This window comes from Sinohyriopsis cumingii, chromosome 2, assembly GCF_028554795.1.
Source record: "Sinohyriopsis cumingii isolate HCF-2022 chromosome 2, ASM2855479v2, whole genome shotgun sequence".
NCBI classification, from domain to species: Eukaryota; Metazoa; Mollusca; class Bivalvia; order Unionida; family Unionidae; genus Sinohyriopsis; species Sinohyriopsis cumingii.
This window is the reverse complement of record NC_142962.1, coordinates 19,022,234-19,049,389: the sequence shown is the minus strand read 5'-3', so window position 1 is coordinate 19,049,389 and position 27,156 is coordinate 19,022,234. Positions and strand designations below refer to the sequence as shown.

The window sequence follows — 27,156 nt, the reverse complement described above, 5'->3', positions numbered from 1 at the left end:
GTTGTGCCAATTCACATACTGCTAAATCTGTGCAATGACCGAATGAACAAAAAGTCATCCGTAGCTGCAAACTGTCACTCTAATCAATATACATGTTTATAAATACAAAGTTAATAAATACAAAGTTAGCTAGATCTTGTTTTTGTTGTGAATAAATAAAAACATTTGACACTGTATGTTTTGAGACTGTTGTACATACTTGTGACATTACCAGAATTTCAAACCAGTAGATTTATAAATTTTGATCAATATATTGACTACAAAGCCAGTAGATATTTTGTCAAAATTGTATGACCTTCAAGGGGAATGAAAACAATAAAAGTGCATTTTTGGCCTTAATATTTATTCACTTGATAGCAAGATTTGAACATAAATCAGATTCAGATTCTGATGGCAGCTTTACTAAATAATTAAAGAGTCAGTATATTGTAATTATTGAAAAAGAAAGAGTTGTTTATCTTTTAGCTCATGGCAAAGTTTTTAAAAATTAACTAGCTATTTTGGTTTCCATCACAAGATCACTGTCTGGTGACCACTGATGAGATCCACTATAATTATTAGGCTTCATACTGAACAGGCTGTCATTAGGTTTGTGGTCAAGATTTCCCCATGAATCACTTTGTAGTTGACAAATGATTGAGAATGTCATCTCTGTATCAACATTGTAATGTCAGAAGAACTCTTTTCAGCCTGCAAAGAACTTCTAACTTCATTTTTCCTGTTGTTTGGTTTGTAAGGTTGCTGAATGCTCTCCAGTACTCCTCCATGTTATGTTTACTCCACTGAGGAAGTTCCAGACTTGTACTTAACATGGATTCCCATGTCTCATCCTTAAGGACTTCTTTCTATAAATAGCTCAGATCCAAAAATCGGCTGTAAATTAAAAAAATGGTAAAAATTGATTACACTTAAAATAAACAATGAAAACTTTTATTTTATATTTGATTCATTGATGAATAATTTATCCCAAAATGAATTATGTCAAAATATATTGTTAACTGATATGTCATGGGATTACAATTAATTATGTGCATGAAACACAAAGATGCATGTCTTTGAAACATACAGTGCAGACTCTGGACTTTTACTGGTCATGATTAAATTCTGTTATTCAAGCTTTCTTAAACTTGCAATATTTCTTATTGAGTATGGATTTCTTAGTATCAGGAGAAAGGATACATTTCACCATTTTGCCATTTAATTAAATATGTAATAGTTGTCTTTAAATAGTCCTCTAAAAACGTCTATAACAATACAATAACAATTAAACATGACATAATTAAAACATCTTGAACAATACAATAACAGTTAAACATGACATAATTAAAACATCTTGAACAGTACAGTAACAATTAAACATGACATAATTAAAACATCTTGAACAGTACAATAACAATTAAACATGACAAAAAATAAAAATACTTACTCTAGTATGTCTGCTGAGATTTTTTTAATGGTCAGTTTTCATCTAATTTCATCTAGTATATTGGTCTACCATTGGTAGAATCACATGTATAGTTGTACCTTAATCTTATGTGTACCTTGTAATTTTAACCTTTTTGCCTTGTAATTTTTATCACTTAGTATCTCATTTATGTTTATTGGAAGGCTTTATCTTTTTGCATTTCTTTAAATTAAAAATTTCAGCACATCCCTTTTAATGAGCAGCATTAAGCCAGGATGGTGCTGACATGCTCTTAAAGCCTGCTATTACTACTACTTATTCGAACAGCTAACTCTTTGTAAGATAACTTTTATAGACAAATCATGAGGTTTATGTGCATGTGTTATATGCAATATATGATTTTATGTAAAGAACTGCAATACCGGTACCTAATTAATGTCAGAAGAATATTAAAGAAGTTAGTAGATCTGAAGGGCTTAAAAGGATTTTCTGATCAGATTCCTGGCTTCAACTGGGTGTTGTGTAACTTTTACAGATGAATAAATTAATGAATGTTAACAGTTTAGCATCCACCTATAATCAGTTACGGATGACACTGACAATACTGAGTTTTTATTGCCAGGACCCTTCTGAAGTTTATGATAAACATGATGATGGGAGAGAAGGAAGAAGCTGCTGTGTCTCTGCCAGGCCCACTGGCCCTCCCTGGCCCAATGGCTCTGGAGGAGAGGGAAGCAGAGATTCTGACAGCACCTGTTATTGTGAGAACAGACTCAGAATTTAGGTTTACCACAAGCAAGGAACAGGAAGATGGGCCTTTGTAAGTAAAGAGTGGTTCAACCATATGATACTTGCAACAAAAACTTTGAATATAGGCTTTAATTTACTCATGAGCTGGAGATTATATAGCTAGCCTTTATGAATACTAGACATTGCTTTTAGTGGCCTTATAAGATGGGTGGCCTTTCAAGAGGGTGACTATATTTGTGAGATGTGTATGCATATGTGTATATAGTAGGAAAGCTACATATAACCTGAAGCAGTTAACATCCTCAGTTAAAAGTAGCATTAATTATTAAAATGTTCTTCTTGTCTTAAAAACAGGGTTATTTCAAGGTAATGTAAATTGATGTTCTTATTCCTAGGCATGGAATGTGAGTGGGATATTGTTGGCATGCGCATTACAAAACCATTCAAAAATGTTATTTAAATCTTGGTACATACATCGTTTCATATTTAAAATAATATCTTTCCATTTGCTCTATTTTCCCACTGCTACAGAATATTCTCCTCATCATTTAGGATCTTGTTTATGTGAATCTTGCCCACATAAAATCTTTCGGCAAGTGAACTCTCCCCTTTAACTTTCCTTCTAAAGTATTATTTCTTCATTTACCTGATGACATTTTAAAGTTTTGTAATGATTTATTCCTATGTTGCTAATTTAACAGTACTGCAATTTAATTTTCCAAATGAAACTTTCATAAATGAAAAACCTTGTTATAAAGGAAGTGATACATGTACTGTCATGTGATTTTTTCGGTCTTTGTCTGTTACCCTGGTTCATTCAAGGTTAATTGTTTCTGTGTGTGTGTTAATCCACCAAATCTTCTGTTTGCCTGTCTGACCATGTTATGATCATGACAATTACATCTGGTTGTAATCACCAATTTTACACAACAAAAAAAAAAATGTGTGAAGGCCAAAGCTCTATCAAAACATTGCTGACCCTATTTCCGTCTTTCTTGTTATGATCTTGACAATTATGTCCGGTTGTAATTGGCACTTTAAAAAAACAAACACTGTGTGAAGGCCAAAGCTCTAGCAAAACATTGCTGACCCTATTTCTGTCTTTCTTGTTATGATCTCGACAACTATGTCTGGTTGTAATTGGCACTTTAAAAAAAAACAGTGTGAAGGCCAAAGCTCTAGCAAAACATTGCTGACCCTATTTCTGTCTTTCTTGTTATGATCTTGACAATTATGTCCGGTTGTAATTGGCACTTTAAAAAAAAAAACACTGTGTGAAGGCCAAAGCTCTAGCAAAACATTGCTAACACCATTTCCTGCAAACGTAGGCATTAATGATATAATAATAACCTTTTTAGTACTTTAGCCAACACTTCTTTCAGTAATGAAAACCTGACATCTGGAAACAGACATTGGGGACAGATAAACCTATTACTGTAATTAAATATTTGTTCTGGACACATATTAATTATAAAATGTGGCTGCTTGTGAGGGATTAAATTTTACATTTGTGCACTAATATGTTGGCCGCTGTTCACGTTAGAGGGGTGGCCTCTTTTGAGGGTTACTTTTGAACACAAACTTGTCGGTGCCAAGGGATTCTGGCCACAAAGGGTGGGTGGCTGCTGGTCGGGGGTGGGGGCCATTCATGAGGGGGACCACTGTATATATTATCTACAGTCATGATAATTGGTATGATGCTATACCAAAATTACATCATATCAATTTCTTGAACACTCTTTCACCTACACTCATGAAAACTCGTATGTAGAGGCATATCTGGAAGAGTATTTTCATGCCTGAGTGACTTTATCAGAAATTTGTTTGTTACATTGTTGCTAACCTTTTTAAACTCAAACTTTATTTCAATTATGCACCGATGGAACTTTGCAGACTGATTGTATCTTCATGAGTAATGTATTGCGGAAATATTCCATACCTCGATGGTGGTATAGTTATTGCCTTCAGCCAGTGGCTCAAGGATCTGAACTAATAACTTCAGGAAGGACACATAAAATCGGTGATGAATTTTGACCCCTGACCCATGGGTTTTGGTTTGAGAATAGGGTTTTGATGGAGGGGAGTGAACATATAATAAACTGTGTTGGAATTTGGCATAGCCATCCTTGGATGGGGCTCTAGTTAAATGTTTGAAGTCTTTTCCACCATTCGTCACCACTAAAATTGTTGGAAATCCGATATTTACTTACCCAAGAAAAAAAGTCTTACAGTGACTACTAGAGATGTCAACATTTTAGAAAAAGTCATCCGGGTTCCCAGTGAACCTAATAATCGGTTACCCAGGAACCTGATCAAAATGAAATTATATTATTTAATGTGAACCTGAACTGCTTTGTTGTAAGTTCAGACATACCAACCCCAACCCCTCCCCAAGAGGTATAAGCATACTTATTACTAATATGAGTGGCCAAAAAGCACAGTCATGTCATAAAAAGAGTGATCGGTATATTACATGCCATAATTACATTAAATAAACTGTGTGAAAAACTTACAAACGTCATTTCTCCCTTAAACTGAGAAACCCTATGTTTTTTTTATATGGGTCAGCCGAGTTAAGTCTGAATCTGGAACACAAGTTCTAACGACACCACCACTGTAAATATAAGAAGTCAACACCATGCTGTGTCAGAGTGTCCTCAGCTGAACTTCGCACTTTAAAGTATTCCATCAGCCCAGATGATCACAAATATTCACTCATCTTATTTTTATCTAATGCAGCGGGCTTCTCTATCTTCATTTCATCTCCAACAAATTTGTGCCCCACTTGTAAATGTTGTTGTTCAATTAGTCACTCATGGAATTTGTCAAATGTATTACTACTTTTAGAGCACTCCCAAAAAAGAACGAAATTAGTGACTTCATTGACTGAATTAAGGGGTGACATGTCCTAATTCTAAACTGAATATTTGAATGTCATTTATACCTAACATCTTGTTTATTTTAATGAATGGTTTGTGTCATATAGCATTTAAATCAGATCATTTCCTTTTTTCCAAAGTTTAGTTAGATTGGAAAATTGGTGAAATTTATGATAAACATTGGCATTGTGGCTTTAAAGAGTTCAAATCAGACTTTGATTTCTCCCTTCAGATTGTCTTTTGTAAATTAGATTCCTGGTGTAAGGAAAATGGCATAAAATAAACACAGACAAGACTAAAGTATTAATACCTAACAAACGAGAGCCAAATTTGAAAAAGAGCAATTTAAATCTCAGTTTGAATGAAATTTGCCTGGAAATGACTACTTGAAACAGAAATTATTTGGTTGATGGTTTGCCAACATATTGTAACGGAATAAATATATTTATTTTATGTCATAAAATCAATGACTTATGTGGTTATTACATTTGATAATGTCATATTTGTGTATCAAACAGTTACTTATTACATAAGTCTAGGCCATACTTAGGTATCAAACATCAAACATTTGATTTTTACACAAACTTAGGGAATGCTTTTCTATCATACATTTGATTATTGTGTAAGAATTTGCCAGAATGAAACTGAAAATTTGGTTTTATTTACAATTATACTTGTCAACCAAAATATTAGGTTATTACATAAGATTATACCATAGTTGACAACCAGACATGTTATTAAATAAAATTAGGTCATGCTTATACACCACGGGCAATCACATTTGTCTGACATGTATCAGAACAAGCGACTGGACTCGGGACTGCAGAGATGCATTGATTGATTGCGATTTCCAGTTTTCATAATATTTGGTGGATTCATTATTTCAGTTTTTTTATTCCAGACAATGGATTATTGCCATGTTTTTATTCCAGAATGACAATTGAATCACAGAAAAAGACTTTATCACCTCAGTCCAGTATTGATGCCAGTGACACTGGTCTCAAGAGTGAACCAGAACCAGTTTTAACACCAGATGTCACTACTGTGCCAGTAACAATGCCAAAGGTAAGAGGCTCTTTATATGCTTCATGCAAAGAACCTCCAGAAATCATTACTATGGAAACCCAATACAATCAAACCTGGTTATCTCCATTACGTTGGAGTGTAATTTTTTTTTTACATAACTGGGTCCCCAGATATCAGGGATTAGTTGACAAATGTACTGCAAAACAATGATTATGCATCTGAAGCACCAAAAATTAGGAGTTTTGTTTCTAAAAACAAATGGCATTTCTAATGCACAATAAAACTAATAATTCAGTCATACGAGGTTACTGAGAAAAAATAAATTGGAGGTCTTTTAAATGAGATTAAGTAACGAGTCACATATTTTTAGAACACTTAAGTTACTTTAAGAATGTCTTAGGTGTAAAGTTCATCTTATTTCCCTGTGAATAGCCTCATCCCTATGGTAGCCTCATTTTACCACACTGACCAAAATCTAGGCCTATTTAAGTACATGTACATGTAGGACTTTACTTGGGGGTTTATTTTGTTTTATTTTTACTTAAAGTATTTTCTTTTTGTTAGTGTTGACTTTAACTTGTAACAAAATATAACTGACCGAAACTGCGTGAAAATCAATCACTTTTGTTGCTCATCAGAAGTTCTACACTAGTATGCCAATTTGTACCATTAAAATTTGCCTCTGTTCCGGAAAAAAAGATGAGGCTGCCGGTATTCATGTGCTGACAAACAGTAAAATGTCTTTAAAGTTGACCTTTTCAACATCAAATCCTGTAAGAAGCTGACTTATTCTATTCATACAGTTGTAGTCCCATATCCTTCCTGACTTTGATCAGTGACCGTTGGCAACAACACAGCACCAGAAGGAGTGTCGGCATATCACTTTGATGGATGCAAGGCTTTGGTATTCAATTCAAGATAAAATAATGTAAATGAAAGCAATCCACTTTCTGATTTGTAGATGGAACTCTTATCAGTCACTTTCTGCTTTGTTCTGAATGCACTGAAGAATCTATAATCATGGCACAGTGATGGACAACTTCATTTTTTCTAAAAATACTGGGCACTATGATTGTTAAAAAATACCATTTGTGCTCTTCTTTATTCTTGTTCAAAATAATTTAATCACGTCTTTTTTGGGGATGGTGTGGATACCACCTGGGTTGGGAATTTTGCTAGTTTCTGTTTATAGATGATTGTAAGTCATGTGATCTGTGTAAGTCATGCTGAATTTGTTGGCTTACACTCACTCCAAGCATGGAAACACTTTAACTGTTTACATTATGAGTGAACTCTAAAACAAAGTTGTTATTTGTGTATGGATTAAGTTGGTGACTAACCATGATGATATTGGAATGCAGTTACATAATATTTTGTTCCAAAACCATTGTGAATTTTATCCTATCTGTAATTCTGTCAATTTTCAGGTTAGTGTCATTAAATGTAGCTAAAAGTACCTAATTCATTTAAAATATATAGTGTAAAACAAATTAGGTATTTTTAGCTACATTTAATAATGCTGACCTGATAATTTACTGAGATACGATCTGTAAAATTCGCGATGCAGTGTGGAACAAACTATATTGGTGTGGTGTTGACATGTGATGCTGACCATTATGAACACAGCTCTCGTAAAGGTCAGAAACACATTCATTCAGTTTCCTTACTCTAAAGTACTGTTTAGAACATAATTTTCTCCACTGTATGCAAGTGATAAACCATGCATTGGTGAGATTGGTTGATTAGCATTTGTACCAGTAAAATCTGGTATTGTACCAACTTTTTCCATCCTTGCAGTATGAGGTAATGGTTGTAGTGGAAACTCCAGATCAGTTGTTGTTAAATTTCTCTGAGATGGACATTAAAAGTTGCACTTCATCGAATTAAGCGGGTCAACATGTTACTTCAGACTGAAACTTATGCCCAACATAACAGAATTATCAACCTAACAGGGGACAAAATAATTGGGGAAAAATTGGCATAACAAAGAAGGATTTTTTCTGGACCAGACCAAAATGCTCAACATAAACGCATTCTTGAGATAACCTAGGTCAGGATAAGTGGGTTTGACTGTATAATGCAATCATTAGGGTCCATAATAACCAACTGTGTGATGTACTGATCTGCTATGAGATACTGCCAATCACATTATGTACAATACTGCTGTATAGTGAGATACTGCCAACCACATTATGTACACTACTGCTGTATAATGAGATACTGCCAACCACATTATGTACAAGACTGCTGTATAAGGAGATACTGCCAGCCACATTATGTTCAATACTGCTGTATAATGAGATACTGCCAACCACATTATGTACAATACTACTATACAATGAGATACTGCCAACCACATTATGTACAGTAGTGCTGTATAATGAGAATCTGCCAGCCAAATTATGTACAGTACTGCTGTATGAGATACTGCCAACCACATTATGTACAATACTACTGTATAATGAGATACTGCCAACCACATTATGTACAGTAGTGCTGTATAATGAGATACTGCCAACCACATTATGTACAATACTGCTGTATAATGAGATACTGCCAGCCATATTAATGAAAATTACTGCTGTATTATGAGTTACTGGTAACCACATTATGTACCATACTGCGGCAAAGTGAAAATTATGAAAATTTATGTGAATGCACATATGTTTGGAGGTCAAGTTGGGTGGGAGAATAAGTCCGAACTAAGATGAAATTGAATCATTTATGTGAACACCGATGTTTTCTAAGTCATAGGTTTCTGAAACTTAACTGAATTATTTTTATCTGTTATGTATACGTGTAGATTACCATATGAATTGTAAATATTAAATCTGGTAACATTTATTTATCCTGTCCATAATTTAACTTGACATGTCCATAAAATTTCTGACTCACTTTAAATGTAGCAATAGCATTGCAGTTTGGTAGGATGACACATACTCATCCTGTGTATGAATTGCACTGTTGTAGTTTTGATCAGGCTTTGTGTATGTATGTATGTATATATGTAGGGGCCCCGAGTGGCCGAGTGGTCTAAAGCGCTCACCGTTCCGGATTACTGCCATCTCACCTCTGTCTGCGTGGGTTCGAGTCCAAGGCTCAGCTAGTGTGGGTACGTGGGAAAGCCTGCCAGTAGCTTCTCATGGGTCGGTGGTTCTTCCATGGGTTTTCCAGGGTTCTTCCTCCACCAGTTATACTAACGGCCATGTATAGCCTATCTTGTGCTGAAAAATGTCGTTAAACCCTAGAACAACAACAGCAACAACAATGTACATATGTATGTATATACATACACAAATGAATGAAATTGAGAAACAGAACTGGCCTGTCCAGAAATAAATAAACTTTTTTAAAGAGAAAACCAAAATGCTTAATTCACTGATTAATAAAGAGATAAACTCCATAAACAAAGGGTTTAACTTGCTGCACTGTGGTGAATAGATGACAGCTTGGTGTGTTTTGTTTTTTAAAGATGGGGCAAAGACTTCATTCAACCCAGGTATTACAGATTGACTTCAAAGACAAGTGACAAACTCAACCTCAGAATAGAAGCCTTTCAAAAGAGTTTTTGTTAGGGAATTATTGGGGTTTGTGGGTTTTTTTATACAAAAGATAGATTTAAAAAATACAAACCTTTGAATCTTTGCACTGAATGTGACTGCTCCTTTTGAAGAAGCAATAGTTAATCTTGGTGGGGATTTATAATTTACAGGACTTGAGAAATAAGATGTTGGTTAGTGACATGTTCTTTAGTGAAGTTTATGGTCTGTTGCATATGACAGCTACCTGCATCACCTATAGATTTTAAAAACTGGTAGCCAGACTCAACTGGGGTTTTTTAAGCACAAATACTTAAAAACAACCATCATTTCAAATGATTAAATATAGGTCACTTGTACTTATTTCTGATTTGTGATGTGATCATGCATAGCAGTGTTACCTTTGAGAAAAATCTGAACTTTGTCTGCAGACTCTCCTAAGTGATCATGGTTACAATGTATTAAATGTAAACATCAGTAGCGTTCATTTGTTTTTGTAAAAAGTCATGCATAACACTGTCTAAATACATTTTTTCACTGACAGCAGTATGTTTATGTAATCAAATCAAGCCATGCATGATGATTGTTGTGATAAATGACAGGTGGTTGCTCATAGCAGAGGTCACTGAATACAGGTTTTACTGTATGATAATAACTTGTTAAACAATTTTTAAAAAAAGAATGGCAGGTATATGCTGTAACACAAAGGACTATTCAGTCACCATAATCGTTTAATGCAGATGGTATATACTAGACATATTAATCTTGAGTATAATGTAACTTTGTTTTATCCGTATTTTAAAGGTAAACTAAGGGCTTATAAGGATAATTTTGTTCATGATATGGGTGTGGATGAAGAGATTCCAAACTATTTTTAGTGTCTTCTGGCTTAAATAGTAAGCAGTAGGGAAAATAGTGGTTTTTAGATTCATTCAAGTAAATAGAAGAGGAAAATGGTGGTTTGTGGTTTCATTCATTAATAAATAGAAAGGGAAAATGTTGAGTTGTGGATTCATTAATTGGTTATGCTTTCCTGATGTAATGTTGGAATAGTTTATTTTATTTAAATCTTGCTTTGTAGATTTTCAGGTAACACATACATTTTAGAACATAATTAGTAAATATTCAAATAATTGTAAGAAATAAGAAAGAGTGTTGATGTAGTATATTTATTTTTTTCCAGAGAGAAGACAAACCAACTGAAACAACTGGTACTGCCAGCTCTGCTAGGTAAGTGATACTCAGCTCTAGTATGTTACTCATTGTGGAACTTTGCTTTTTTTAAGTTTATGTATAAAATCAATGACACTGACTAAAGTACTGTGTTGGTAAATGCCATAATTAAATTAGATGATGTCTGGGTAAGGCAGGTAAAAGATGTAATTCACACTCATATGACAAAAAAAAACATTTTAAAAACCTAAATTGTATCAATGGAAAGTCACAACAAAATACAGATCAGATGCTGAAACGTTTTCCTTGGTTAAGCACTGGCCATACAGACAAAAACATTCCACTGATTATTCTATCAGTATAGGATGTTACATTGTACTTAAATTTCCCATGATGATACTGTCAGTTTGGGATGTCATATTGTGTTTATATTCCCCATGATGATGCTATCACTATGGGATGTCACGTTGTACTTAAATTTCTTTTGATGATACTATCAATATAGGATGTTACATTGTACTTAAATTTCCCATGATGATACTGTCAGTTTGGGATGTCATATTGTGTTTATATTCCCCATGATGATGCTATCACTATGGGATGTCACGTTGTACTTAAATTTCCTTTGATGATACTATCAATATAGGATGTTACATTGTACTTAAATTTCCCATGATGATACTGTCAGTTTGGGATGTCATATTGTGTTTATATTCCCCATGATGATGCTATCACTATGGGATGTCATGTTGTGTTTAAATTTCCCATGATGATACTGTCAGTATAGGATGTAACATTGTATTTAAATTTCCCATGATGATACTGTCAGTATAGGATGTTATATTGTAGTTAAATTTCCCATGATGATACTATCAATATAGGATGTCACATTGTGTTTAAATTCCCCATGATGATACTATCACTAGGGGATGTCACATTGTACTTAAATTTCCCATGATGATACTGTTAATATAGAATGTCATGGCAAGGAATGGGAGCTAATTGTCTTTCCTAACACAGACTTGCCTGGGTGGGTATTAAACCCAAGACCCTTGAATTTCTAGTCATACGCTCTACCAACTGAACTACCACAGCTCCCCTCTTCATCAGAAGAAACCCAGTTAAATTATATTAGCAATATTTTTGTAGACAATATCATTTTATACCCCCACATGACCCCAACCCTAATATGTAATATGGGGAGATATTGCTATTTTTATCTGTCAATGCATAACCTGTTTGTCCATAACTTTTTAATTTCTAAACTATAACTCTCAAACTATGCAAGGTATTTCAGCCAGACCTGGTACATATGTCAAGTAGATTATGTAGAGGTGACTTTTAATTCCTTTTTTTGAGAATTGTTTGCATCCATTATTTTTTTTGTCTGTCATTTTTGCAGGGGTATTAAACAATGACCCTGTATGTTCATGCATAATTCTGTCCATGAACTTTTAACTTCTAAAGTACATACCTTCACTAATTTTTTGTGGATAGCTTCTGCAAGTTATTATGAAAAATTTCAATGTAGTGCTTGTCATTTCTCTTAATGGACATATCTTGATTATTCTGATTAAATGTTAGAGTGGCATAATCACTAACCATGACCTTGGTCACTTTTAATATTTGAGGAAACATTTAAGAATTACTTGTACAACCTACCAATAAGGGATATAATTAGCGTAATCCATTTCAAACTATCTCTTTATTTAGACCAGGCATATCTACCATGGGTGACAGTGATGCAGACATGCCTATACCCCCTGATACAAAGAGCTTCGATTATGGAAAATATGTACTGGTAAGTAGAATCTTGTGTCTAATCTCAGATTTGTCTCTTAAATACTGTACATACTCACTTGTAAGTCAAGTCAAACTCCAAACAACAAAGATCCTGATCTCCTGGAATATAAAACACTAGCTGATCAGGGTCTGTGTTGTTTGTTCTACTGATTACTCCAAACAAACTGCAAGACCCAGATCTGCCATTGCATAATGCACTGGCAGATCTGCATCTTGCAGTATTTTAGGAACAATCATTAGAACCAACAACACATATCCTGATATGGGTCTGTGCAGTTTGCAGTTGGACTCATCTTATAAGCTAGTACATATGGCATCTAGCATGTTATATTTTAGACATAACAGTCTAAGTCTAGTGACAAAATTTTTTTTTTACAGTTGTGCAACATCTGTACATCCTTGAACTCCATTTCATTGCATTCCTGAAGGAGAAAAGTCTAGAGTTTCTTTAGTAATATTTATCATTGATATCATTGTCTTCTCTTCCACTTGTTGTGATTTCGGTTGGTAGAATAGAATCTACCATGACACTTGTACATGGGATGCTTAGATTTTCAGGGCTGTAATAAATTTTCTTCCAGTGAATAGAGTGTAATTAATTAGCTGACTTTATCTGAAAATTGTAGATGTAGTAGCTACCTTTAATACTTACTGTGGATTTGTTTATGATTCTGTGTTATCGATTGATTGATTGCCTCCAATACATGTATGAACTAATCAAAGTATCGATCTTTTATTCCTAGAATTAGTTACACTTCTCTGTCTTATTCACCTTACAGTATAGTAAATCCTAATATGCCATGCTATGGTCATATCTATAAAATCAGTCACCTCCATATAAAGATCACTTGGATACTCAGGTCTGTTTCACTTAATCCATTTGCTGTGTATTATATAAATTTCTTTTATATAATGGTTCCTTTCTCATTGTGATCAGTGGTTACCATAAATGATTCCAAATATTGTATCAGTACAGTGGTCAGGTTGGCATAAATACATCCTTCATGTCATAAATGTTTCAAGATCAGAGTTTATTTTATTGGTTGGTATTCTCTAGATATTTTTGAATATTGTACATATAGTATATAGCAATCCTTGTGCCTGTCGATCTCTCCATGTTAGTGTCTAGTCCTGCAGTCTTTAGCTCTACTGGTCTTAATCCTGAAGAGCATACACAATGATCCGTCCATCTGTTATCACTACTCCTACCATTCTACTTGGAGGATTGCCATGACATTCACAAGTTCATCCCAGAATGGTTTGTTTGTTGTCCTTCCATCTGTTATCACTACTCCTACCAATCTGCTTGGAGGATTGCCATGAAATTTAAAAGTTCATCCCATGGTCAGGTTGGTCCTTTATGAAAACAGTGCTTTTTGGACTTCTAATATTGCCACCACAGTGATAATTTTGAAAATCTTTAAGGCTACTCCACCTGTATGGATGGTCATATCAACAAGGGTTTTTCACTTGGTCTTCTTATAATGTCTAGTTGGTCCTAAATGGAAATGGTTCTAATCTGATGTCTGCTATGGTGCCACAGTGGCCATCCTGAAAATAATCATCATTACCTGACCTGAATGGATGGTCGTATCAACATGAGGGTTGAACTAAAAGGGCTTAATATGACGTTTAGTTAATCTCGTCTGGAAATGGTATTGCTAAGACATCCAGAATGACCACCATGGCAGCCATCATGAAAATCTTAATATTGTAACTTCTTCTGAATGGATGGTTGTATACAAATGCACCAAAAGATTTCTAATACTGTGTACTTGGTCCTAAATGAAAATGGTGCTCTTTTTTGCATCCAAAATGGCTGCCACAGCAGCTAACTTGAAAATCTAGCTTTAGGTAAAACATAGAGATGATTTAGATACCTCTCTTTCATGGGGTACCAGTGGGGTACGGGATTGGTGGGGTATATCTATGTGAGCAAATTCTACATCCTGATTGAACTTTCTTTTTCTAATATTATTATGTCATCCCTTGGTACACCCAGTATTGTGACTTTTTGTAGAAGTTTTATCTGTTTATCTCTAAAAGACCAATTTTTGCTGGTCACTCTATGACTACTATAAACAGGTTGGACTATATTTACATGTGTTGTCTTTATCTTTTATTGTTTATACATTTTAGAGAATTTCAGCAACTTCATGTTTTATAGTTTATCTTGTTCTTTGTGTCAGCAAGTTGTCCATTATCATCACAGTGTCTTTTTACATGGTGTCAGCAAGCTCTTTAATGTCAGCACAGTGTCTTTTACATGGTGTCAGCAGCTCTTTAATGTCAGCACAGTGTCTTTTACATGGTGTCAGCAAGCTCTCTGTTAGAGACCAGAATTTTCATTAGAACAAACACTGTAATTTATTTATTGTATACACACTCCCCATCCCCACCCTGCCCACATGCACATTTGTTAAATGAAAAGTTGTTCAGATTGCTTTTTTCACATAATTAAAATGAATAAAAATTTGTGTGTAAAGAAATCTCAGTTATGTTTATGACTGAATTGCATCATAATAGACCTACAGAAGCATCCAGTTATGTGGCAGGACACTTACTGAGTCCAATGTGAGCTTTAGAAAACTTGACAATGCCCATTAAGAGAATCGGTTGTGTGCTTTGTACATGACAATGTCGAATAAAAGAGTCTATTGTGTGCTTTGTGCATGACAGTGTCAAATACGAGAGTCTGTTGTATGCTTTGTACATGACAGTGTCAAATAAGATAGTATTGTGTGCTTTGTACATAACAGTGTCGAATAAGAGAGTCTGTTGTGTGCTTTGTACATGACAATGTCAAATAAGAGAGTCTGTTGTGTGCTTTTTACATGACAATGTCAAATATGAGAGTCTTTTGTGTGCTTTGTACATGACAATGTCAAATAAGAGAGTCTGTTGTGTGCTTTGTACATGACAATGTTGAATAAGAGAGTCTGTTGTGTGCTTTGTACATGACAATATCAAATAAGAGAGTCTGTTGTGTGCTTTGTACATGACAGTGTCAAATAAGAGAGTCTGTTGTGTGCTTTTTACATGACAGTGTCAAATACGAGAGTCTTTTGTGTGCTTTGTACATGACAATGTCAAATAAGAGTCTGTTGTGTGCTTTGTACATGACAATGTCGAATAAGAAAGTGTTGTGTGCTTTGTACATGACAATGTCAAATAAGAGAGTCTGTTGTGTGCTTTGTACATGACAATGTCAGATACGAGTCTGTTGTGTGCTTTGTACATGACAATGTCAAATAAGAGAGTCTGTTGTATGCTTTGTACATGACAGTGTCAAATAAGATAATTTGTTGTATGCTTTGTACATGACAATGTCAAATAAGAGAGTCTGTTGTGTGCTTTGTACATGACAGTGTCAAATAAGATAATTTGTTGTATGCTTTGTACATGACAATGTCAAATAAGAGAGTCTGTTGTGTGTTTTGTACATAACAATGTCGAATAAGAGAGTCTGTTGTGTGCTTTGTACATGACAATGTCGAATAAGAGAGTCTTTTGTGTGATTTATACATGGCAATATCAAATAAGAGAATCTATTGTGTACTTTGTGCTCAAAATACTTTCTTTATTCCTACAACAGTTTATATAAACCCATGGTTGGCATTGTTTGATCTTTTCTTAAGTTCAAGTTATCTACATGTGTACTCTAAATGAGAAACAAATACTGATTTTGACTTCAAACTTTGAAAAAGAAATCATGACCATCAACCAAATAAATTAAATGGCCAGCAGGGCAATTTTATTTCATTACTCCAGCCAGGAAGGGGAGGGCAATAAGGGCACCTTCAGCAGTAGGGGCACTTTAGCAAGTAAAGGACTTAATGACTTGATAGCTTTTGAAGTAGAAACAGATATAAACATATTGATATATTTATCCAATATTAATTAAACATAAGAATAAGTGAAATAAATACATAATGACACAGTCTGAAGGAGAAGTTCAAGAGATATATAGAAAGGTGGTAAGAGGATTAAAATACAAAATGACACAGTTGGAGGGAGAAGTTCTAGATATCTAGAGCAAAACAGAGAGAGGGTTTAAACAACAATGATTGCAAAGGGGAGGGCTTTTAAAGCAGATGGGTTGAGAGCACTCTTTATATCTAGATGGATTTCGTATAATTGCTAATTATGGAATACTGATATTCAAGACATTTAGGAATATTTTAAGTCATGAAGGGATTTGACAAATCCTTATGAACAAAATGTATTTCTCCTCTTTCTGTAACAGTTCCCAGTGTACAGAAATAAATATATGGGCCTGAATCATGTATAATAATTGTGATCCCTTTTCTTTTAAACATTATCTCATAACAGAAATCTACAAAGAATTACATTAAAATCTCCCAGCAAAGTCGACTGGACAAAAGTGATCTTACTGCACCACTGGCCTAGTGATCTACCTAGGATGCAGGAGGTCACAGGTTCAAACCCCAGCTGAATCATACCAAAGACTTATAAAAGTAATACTAACAGATGCCTTGCAAGGCGCCCAGCATTAATTGGTTAGTGTTGGGACTGGTCGGCATGGTGTCCGAATAATGTGTCTGGGTGGGACATGATGCTACATGTCTGCTGCATGATGCCCCAGTGTTAGACATCACTGTGAACTGCCACGCTGCAGACATCATTCTGATATGACTGAAAAGACACACACACACACAAAGACACACACACTTGAGAGACAGTCTAGTTGATCAGTAGAACCTCACAGTGATGACTTTAACAGGATTAGGCACAAAGTGGTCTTTCTTGGTCTGATTACAGGGTTAAATTCTCATTAAATACTTCAAATGGACTGGAAGAAAATGATACTACTTTGCAGATAATCTAATTACAGGGTAGTAAAACCTAGTAAAGACATCCATTGGACATCCAGTTGAACAGGCAAAAGTTAACTTTAGTGAACTGGCCAATAGTGGTATTAGTTAGGAGATACAGGGTAGTAAAGCCTAATGAAGACTTCCACTAGACTGGGCAAAAGTGGACTTGGAAGAGAGTCAGATTACAGAACAGTAAAGCCTAATTAAGACTTCCACTAGACTGGGCAAAGGTGGTCTTTGAAGAGAGTCAGATTACAGATCAGTAAAGCCTAATTAAGACTTCCACTAAATTGGGCAAAAGTGGTATTGGATGAGTGCCTGATCACTGAGCAGTAAAGCCTAATGAAGACTCCACTGAACTGGGCAAAGTGGTCTTGTTTTCAAGGTAGTCAGATTAAAGTGCAGAAAAACCTGATGAAGACTTCCTGAAATGGGAGTAAGTGGTGATGCAGTGGTTGTAACAGAGCAGTTTAAACCTCCTAGTGAAGAATACCAGTGAACTTGGCTAAAGTGGTCTTACTTGGGAGATAGTTTGATTGCAGAGCAGTAAAGACTAAAGAAGACTCCAGTACACTGGACAAAAGTGGTCTCACTTTATGATTACACAGAACTGAACTTAAGTGATCTTACTTGGGAGATACTCTGGTTACAGAAGATAACTTTGCTATTTTAAAGAGTAACAGAAATGACCATACATGTTTTATATTGATGAACAGGTTTTTTTCTAGGATGGTTGTAATGAGATGTTTTACTGCATTTTGTTTTTTGGGTAGGTAAGATTGTTTCTTAGCTAATTAAAGAATAATGAAGACTTTCATTGGATTGAGCAAAAGTGATCAGGCTTTATGAGAATAGTGTGGTTACGAAGCAGTAAAACCTCCCAATGAAGAGTTTCAGTGAAGTGAGCAAAAGTGATCTTATTTTATTGAGTAGCCTGGTTACAGAGTAGTAAAAGCTGTCAATGAAGACTTCCATTGGACTGGTCTAAAGTGGTCATACTTTGGAGATAGTCTGTTTACAGAGCAATAAAATCTCCCAATCCTTTGCTAAAGTGGTCATACTTGGGAGATAGTCTGGTTACAGAACAGTAAAACCTCCCAATGAAGCTGACTGAGCTAAAGTATTTATACTTGGGAGATAGTCTGGTTACAGAACAGTAAAACCTCCCAATGAAGCTGACTGAGCTAAATTATTTATACTTGGGAGATAGTCTGGTTACAGAACAGTAAAACCTCCCAATGAAGCTGACTGAGCTAAAGTATTTATACTTGGGAGATAGTCTGGTTACAGAACAGTAAAACCTCCCAATGAAGCTGACGGAGCTAAAGTATTTATACTTGGGAGATAGTCTGGTTACAGAACAGTAAAACCTCCCAATGAAGCTGACTGAGCTAAAGTGGTCATACTTGGGAGATAGTCTGGTTACAGAACAGTAAAACCTTTCAATTAAGTTGCCAGGGCTGAAGTGGTCATACTTGGGAGATAGTCTGGTTACAAAACAGTAAAACATCCCAATCAATTTGCCAGGGTAAAGTGGTCATACTTGATATAGTCTGGTTACAGAACAGTAAAACCTCCCAATTAAGTTGCCAGGGCTAAAGTAGTCACACTTGATATAGTCTGGTTACAGAACAGTAAAACATCCCAAACACTATTGCTGTTGGTAAGCAGTGTTCTTTTTTGGAATGGTTGTAATGAGTTGTTTTAAAGCATCTTGTTTTCATGGCAGAGAGCAGGGAAAAGATGGTATCATAGGTGATTATTGCTATGCCTCAGCTTGGAGTTTTAATGGTGGATACAGTTTTTTAATTCTGTAATAGATATAATTATCATTAATATTTAAATATCAAAGTGATATTAATTTCCACTCTGTTTTCTTTTCCAGAGTTTGTTTGCCAGAAATTTCTACAATTTCAAGTTACTGGCCCTGTTCTTAGCTTTTATCATCAACTTTATGCTCCTGTTCTACAAGGTAAGCATGCTCACAGGAAATTCTACTGATCTGCATTATTGACATAATATATCCTGTATGAGTTATTTTCAGACCTGTTAACCCAGATATGCAGTGACATAGAGTACAGTCAAAAGAGGATCTTTAATTTTCACTTAAAATCATGGAAAACTAGAGTTACTTCCATGGTTTGTTATCACACATCTTATTAAGACTAGAGTTACATCCCCTTTTGGAACCATGATCAGATGCTGTAAGCCCAAATTCTGTTACCTATATGATGTGTAATTGCATGAGCAAATTTTGGTAGAACAGTAATAAAAAATGCCATTTTAATTTTATCATTTTTCTTTATTTGACCTTTGACCCCTTCTAAGGACCTTGGGGAAAGGGTTCAAAAATTGTACACCTCTTGCAGATGGTCACCACATGGCCAATCTGTGTACCAGGTTTGGTGAATTTCTACCCAGTATTTTGGGGGAGATGCTGTAACAGTGAGACAGACAGTTGGAAAGGCAAGATGAGTGCATCACTATATCCCCCTTGCTAAAGCAATGCATATGATGTTGTTGTTCTAGGTTTTAACACCATTTTTCAGCACACGATAGGCTATACATGGCGGCCAGTATTAATGGTGGAGGAAGAACCCAGGAAAACCCCAGAAAAAACCACCAACCCACAAGAAGCTACTGGCAAGCTTTCTCACATACCCACATTGGCTGAATCTGAGACTCGAACCCATGCAGACAGAGGTGAGATGGCAGTGATCTGTAACGAAGAGTGCTTTAGACCACTCGGGGGCCCTCAATGCATATGAAAAGGGTTAACTAATCTTCTGGTCCCAATAATACAGACCTAAATTTATCTCATTTAGGTGCTTATTAAATATGAGAACATGTCAAATTCACCATTCTATCATCACACACTTTAAAAATGTGAAATGAGAAACCTTAGAATGTACTCCAAAGCCAAAAAGATTCACATTGTTAATTAAGGCAGTTTATTGAAAAAATCATTTTCTTATATTCTTTGATAAACAATATCTTAAATCTTAATAATTTCCTAAAACAATTATCACACTTCTAAATAATATCAGGTAAGTTTTTTGGGTTCAAGGCAGCAATCTTCACTAGCCAAGGTTCTGTTATGTTAGTCATATCTACACCTTGGTGGATTGAGCAGATATTTCTGAGCTTTTAGTCTGTGAAATTCATCGGCAAGCCACTGCATCCAATCAAAATTAAGTTGTTCAGACTTTAACACTGTTTCTACTTGATCGAGACAAGGAAGCACATAATTTGAATGGACTTGTAAATAAGCTGTATTTCCACTGCTGGTTCGTGTTTATACAAATATCTTTCACTCAAATACACCAGTAATGGCTTCTCTCTGGTATATAATCATACTTATGAGTTTAAAATTATAAAATATCCTTTTGAAGTCAATTGCCACCATCATTTTTGGCTGATGTACAATGCACCGCTGTTACACATTATTGATTAGTTGGTATTACATACTAAGGGAGGAAAAAGCACTAAAATATCTGCTCAGTCAGCCAAGGTATAGGCAGCGTTAACATGTAGAAACCTTGGCTAGCAAAGATGTAAGGTGGCTTGCTAAAGATGAAGGTTAATGTATTTTCTTACAATAAGACAAGATGCATGGATAATTTGACAGAATCAGCCATGCACAAAATGTTGCTCTTCCTGAGGTTTAGGTTTATAGGTGTTCACATTTCAATAAACATAATCCATTATTCAGATGTGTATATATTTTTATATTGAAGGTTGCCAAGGTAACAGGTGAACTAGGAGATGATGAAGCAAGTGATGCTGTTAATGGTACAGAGGAGGAGGAGGATGGGTTGGAGAGGGTAGAAATTATGGATGATCTATACTATATGGAACCTGTTCTCCGATGTCTGGCACTACTACACTCATTTGTTGCCTTCTCGATGCTGGTGGCCTACTACTGTCTCAAAGTAAGACATTACTGTATTTTATTATGTACTGTCAGTCATAATTTTTTGACATCATACAATTGTCATCAATACAGTCAATTTACCATGTTAGTAGCATACAGTGTTTGTGAATACAGTCAATTTACCACGTTAGTAGCATACAGTGTTTGTGAATACAGTCAATTTACCACGTTAGTAGCATACAGTGTTTGTGAATAGTCAATTTACCACGTTAGTAGCATACAGTGTTTGTGAATACAGTCAATTTACCACGTTAGTAGCATACAGTGTTTGTGAATACAGTCAATTTACCACGTTAGTAGCATACAGTGTTTGTGAATACAGTCAATTTACCACGTTAGTAGCATACAGTGTTTGTGAATACAGTCAATTTACCACGTTAGTAGCATACAGTGTTTGTGAATACAGTCAATTTACCACATTAGTAGCATACAGTGTTTGTGAATACAGTCAATTTACCACATTAGTAGCATACAGTGTTTGTGAATACAGTCAATTTAGCTTTGCTAGAAAGATTAGCTTGTCACAAATACAGTTAGTTGAGCATGTGTTACATACTTATAGATAACAACATTTTGGGGGAAATATTATTTTTTCTGGACAGATCTACATACATTTAGGAGTACAAAATGATTTTATATTTGCCCATTCAAACACAGAGATGTATTTATTATATACTGTGATAGCTAAGTATTTTGGACAGGAAAAAAATTAATATATTTTTTGTCCCAAGACTTGTATGCACGTAAAAATATATAATATTTTTGGTGTCCCAACACTTATAGACACTTGTAGACACAAAAATTCCAATACAAAATTTGCATGATCACCATATGTCAATATGTCACAAAGCAGTGATCAGCTCTTGTTCAATTACCATGTTAGTAAACTGCAATAAACTACAGTGGCTGATTTTACAATATTTATTTTGCATGTGCATTTAATCTGACTCCTCCAACATTAAATAAAGTAAAGATTATTGTTCACATGCCATTTTGACTTTACCTTGAGACATGTATTAGAGAGTACAATACTTACACTGTGCATATTAAAAAAATATTATATGCAGATTTTGATGTATTCATTGTTTTTTACCAAATCTCATTATTCATGATTGCATTTTAGCTATACATCCATTGTTGTTTTATTTGTTTTATGCACTAAAAATTTACCATTTTCAGTGATATAAGTGAACCGTCAAAGTGGTGTAATCTTTGTGAAAAGACACATGTTAATGAATATTTATAAATATTTTAGGCACATAACTGGCATATATTCATGTTACTGTTTAAAACATTTTGGTTATAGACTAACTAGATCTTCATCAATTCATTTTAGTTTTGTGTTTTTGTTCCACTTTTGATTTTGGCAAAGCTAATTGTTTCTGTGGCTTGATTATAATTGGTGGATTTGTCATTCATTTCCAACAGAAATCCAAGCCAATTGTTTAAACCCAGAAAATGGCTTGTGTAGAGAGGGAATTTTGTCCAATGTCAGTGACAATTCCCCTTTGTTCTACAACATTAATCTTTTTATGGCCTTCTGTTGTGTAATATTTGCATGATTAAACCAGTACTTATTTACAGGATGTTGGTTACATCAAAGCAAACTACCTCTGCATTACTTTTGCAATTATTTTCAAAGCATCATTTCTGAAACTTCTTTATCATGTTTTTGAGACATTATTAAAGTTCAGCGTAGTGGTGCCTATGATTTCAAACCAAGAGATGTAATTCATTCTTAGCAAATTAATATTTTCAATGTACATGTCTTGATGCCACAATGTAAACATTTCCACTGTAAATGCAAGCGATTAATCAAACGATAGTTTTATTGTCTTAATACTAGTACCGCATTTCAATGCAATAAGTATTTTAATTTTCAAGTCAGGAAATGTCACTTTTTTACTGGTGACTTTTGACAATTTTAATGCAATAAGGCTTAAACTGACCATAACACACTAGAGCAAAAACAGAAGTTAATGTTAATATAGTTGGCACATAATCAGATGAAATCATAATATTCGAAATAAATGTAGAAGAGATAAGAAAATAGGATAATTAAATGTTTTTTATTTATCAGACAAATTGTATTAATTTATAACAGTTTCATATACAGTCAGACCCACTTATCTTGTCCTAGGTTATCTTGAGAACCCATGTATGTCAAGCATTTTGGTCCGGTCCCAAAAAGATCCTTCTTTGTTATGCTAATTTTTCCATGCTTATCTCAACCTAGTTAAGTCGATAACCCCATTATGTTGGGCATAAGTTTCGGTCCAAAGTAACGTGGACCTGCATAATTTGATGAAATGCAACTTTTAATGTCCATCTCAGAGAAATTTTACAAGAAATGATCTGGCATTTCTGATACTACCGGTTCCTCGTACTAGCAAGGATGGAAAGAGTTGGTACAAGGCCAAATTTTACCAGTACAAATGCTAATCAACCAGTCTCATCAATGCATGGTTTATCGCTAGCATAGATGGAGAAAATTATTTTGTAGACAATACTTTATAGTAAGGAAATTGAATGAATGCATTTCTGACCTTTACAGAAGTTGCATTCATAAAAGACATTATCACATGTCAACACTACGACAATATAGTTTATTCCATACAGCATCATGAATTTGATCTTAACTGAAACTCAGAAAATTATCAGGTTAAGATCATTAAATGTTGCTAAAAAATACCTAATTTGTTTTATACAGTGTATTTAAAATGAATTCAGTAATAGTGTTTCCATGCTTGTCTATATGGGCAGATAAAATGAATTGCAGTGTTTTGGTAGTGCTGGATTTGGGAGATAGCAGGATTATAACCCTAATGTTAATGTGATCAGTGAAATGTTCTCAGAGAAACATAATTTACTAGAACAATCTTTTTTCAATTAAAGATTTTGTATGGTCTAATTGGTTCTTAATGAAAATGGTGCCAATCTGACATCCAATATGATCACCACAGCAACCATCTTGGAAAGTTTTTCTTATTGTTTTTCTGCCTGAACAGAAAGTTATATCAACATGGCATTTTCAGTGTTAGGCTTCTTATGAAGTCTGGTTAGTCTTAAATAAAACAATGTGCTGATCTGAAACCCATACTGGCTGCCACAGTGTCCATTTTGAAAATCTTATCACAACTCCTCCAATGATATGCTGTGTTTTTCCACTGCTCTTTTCTGTTGAGCAATAAATAAAAAAATGTATTATATCAGTGGTGTGATACAGGGAAAGTCCACCTTTTGTATCAAAATATATGAATAGGAACTCCACAAAGTCTCATTCCTGCTCCAGGTGTTGGTCCTCAGTTGGAATTTCCCTATCACTCACCATTGAGTATGAAAGATTATATTAAAGGTCTTATATTTTTATTAAAATGACATCATTAGATATTCATACATTATTGGGATATGAATTGTTCATTATAGCAAGGACAGGTGTACTTCTTACTATTTCAAAAACAAATGGTGGCCAGTTGACCCAGTATAGAAAGACAATCACCTCGTTATCAATTTACTCCTCAGGTACCCTTGGTGATATTTAAGAGAGAAAAAGAGATTGCCAGGAAACTAGAGTTTGAAGGGTTGTGGATTTCAGAGCAGCCAGGTGAAGATGACATCAGAGCACATTGGGACAAGTTAGTCATCAGCACACGGTCCTTCCCTGATAGCTACTGGGACAAGTTTGTTAAGAAAAAGGTAAAGAGCATTAAACGAGAAGGAAAGAAGTCAAATGAATTACAATTTTTTTGTTCATAATTGAGATGTATTGAGTTTGTGAGAAATCTTTCCTTGTAAAAAGAACAATAATGCTCTAACTGTACAGTTTGATGATGCCATTAGCTATGAGGACATGTTGCTTTACAGTTTGATTATGCCAATGGCTATAAGAAGATCTTGCTTTATAGTTTGATGATGCCAATAACTCTTGCAACATCTAAATGTATGGTTTGACAATGCCATTAGCTATGGCAACATTTAGCTGCATGGTTTGATGATGCCAGTAGCTATGAGAACATCTAATTCTAAGGTTTGATGATGCCAGTAGCTATGAGAACATCTAGCTGTATGGTTTGATGATGCCAGTAGCCATGAGAACATTTAGCTGTAAGGTTTGATGATGCCAGTAGCCATGAGAACATTTAGCTGTAAGGTTTGATGATGCCAGTAGCTATGAGAACATCTAGCTGTCTGGTTTAATGATGCCAGTAGCCATGAGAACATTTAGCTGTAAGGTTTGATGATGCCAGTAGCTATGAGAACATCTAGCTGTATGGTTTGATGATGCCAGTAGCCATGAGAACATTTAGCTGTAAGGTTTGATGATGCCAGTAGCTATGAGAACATTTAGCTGTATGGTTTAATGATGCCAGTAGCCATGAGAACATTTAGCTGTAAGGTTTGATGATGCCAGTAGCTATGAGAACATCTAGCTGTATGGTTTAATGATGCCAAAGCTATGAGAACATCTAGCTGTATGGTTTGATGATGCCAAAGCTATGAGAGCATCTTGCTTTATAGTTTGATGATGCCATTAGCTATATGGTTTGATGATGCCAGTAACTATGAAAACATCTAGCTGTATGGTTTGATGATGCCAGTAGCCATGAGAACATCAAGCTACATGGTTTGATGATGTCAACAGCAATGAGAACATTTCACTGAATGCAAGAGTTCATAAAATAAGTTCATGTTTGAATGCCTTCACTAACTGATGTTATTGATACCTCTCTCTCATCCAGGGAATTCCCATCATTTTTCAAAACTGCCAATGTAAAGCCTCTGCTGAAGAAACCAACACTAGACCATAATGATTTAAAGAACTACTGCTCAGTTTCTAATCTCCCATTCATATCAAAAATCTTAGAAAAGGTTGTTCTATCCCAGCTTGTATCTCATCTAAATTTAAACAATCTTTTTAGCAATGTACAATCTGCATATCGGCCTTGCCACAGTACAGAAACTTATCTTCTAAAAGTAGTTAATGACATTCTCTCTGCGTTGGATAGCGGGAAAGATTACAGTCCTCACTCTCCTTGATTTGTCTGCAGCATTTGACACAATAGACCATGATATATTACTTCACCGTCTCCAGCATGTATTTGGCATTCATGATACAGCCTTGTTGTGGTTCAAATCCTACTTGGTCAACAGAACACAAATTATATCTGCAAATGGAATACACTCCAGCCCAGTTGATCTATGTTGCGGTGTTCCACAGTGGTCTGTTCTTGAACCTGCTCTCTTCATTCTGTACACTCAGTTGCTCTCAAGTGTCATAGATCATCATCCAATGTCTCAACAGTTGTATGCTGACGACAACCAAATATACAAATTTAGCCACCCAACTGTAGTTGATGCTACCATCCAAGGTGTAGAGAGGTGCATTTCTGATGTGAAATCATGGATGACATGTAACAAGCTGCAGATGAATGATGATAAAACTGAGGCCATTCTGATCACAACACAAAGACTTTCTCATTCACATCCTTTATGTCAAACAATAAATATCAGCAATGCCAACATTAAATTCACACAATCAGTACGAAACCTAGGTGTTACTCTGGATAGTACTCTCACATTGCACCAACATGTCATGAACATATTCAAGGCTGCATATCTTGAGCTGAGACGCATCAGCTCAATTCACAAATATCTTTCAGTTGATGCCACTAAAACACTTGTGTGTTCATTAGTACTTTCAAGACTGGACTATTGTAACTCAATTCTGTCTGGTTCATCTCAATATCTACTCCAGAAACTTCAAAAAGTTAAAAACACAGCTGCTTGGATCATACTTAGAGTACCACGA

The 27,156-nt window shown here is 35.0% G+C and overlaps 1 protein-coding gene across 8 annotated transcripts in view; it reads left to right on the top strand.

The window, feature by feature from the left end:
• The window catches only part of LOC149804420 (ryanodine receptor-like), a 538,410-nt gene that overhangs the window by 475,233 nt on the left and 36,021 nt on the right, over positions 1-27,156 (top strand). For all 8 annotated transcript variants that reach the window (XR_016415653.1, XR_016415652.1, XM_089940121.1 and 5 more), the window contains 7 exons: positions 2,028-2,225; positions 5,967-6,099; positions 10,783-10,829; positions 12,486-12,573; positions 19,299-19,385; positions 21,151-21,345; positions 24,870-25,043. Coding sequence is in view for 6 of the 8 variants with exons in the window: in XM_089940121.1 (XP_089796247.1) it covers positions 2,028-2,225; positions 5,967-6,099; positions 10,783-10,829; positions 12,486-12,573; positions 19,299-19,385; positions 21,151-21,345; positions 24,870-25,043 (922 nt within the window). In the remaining 2 variants the exon portion in view is untranslated. The remainder of the gene's footprint in view (positions 1-2,027; positions 2,226-5,966; positions 6,100-10,782; positions 10,830-12,485; positions 12,574-19,298; positions 19,386-21,150; positions 21,346-24,869; positions 25,044-27,156) is intronic.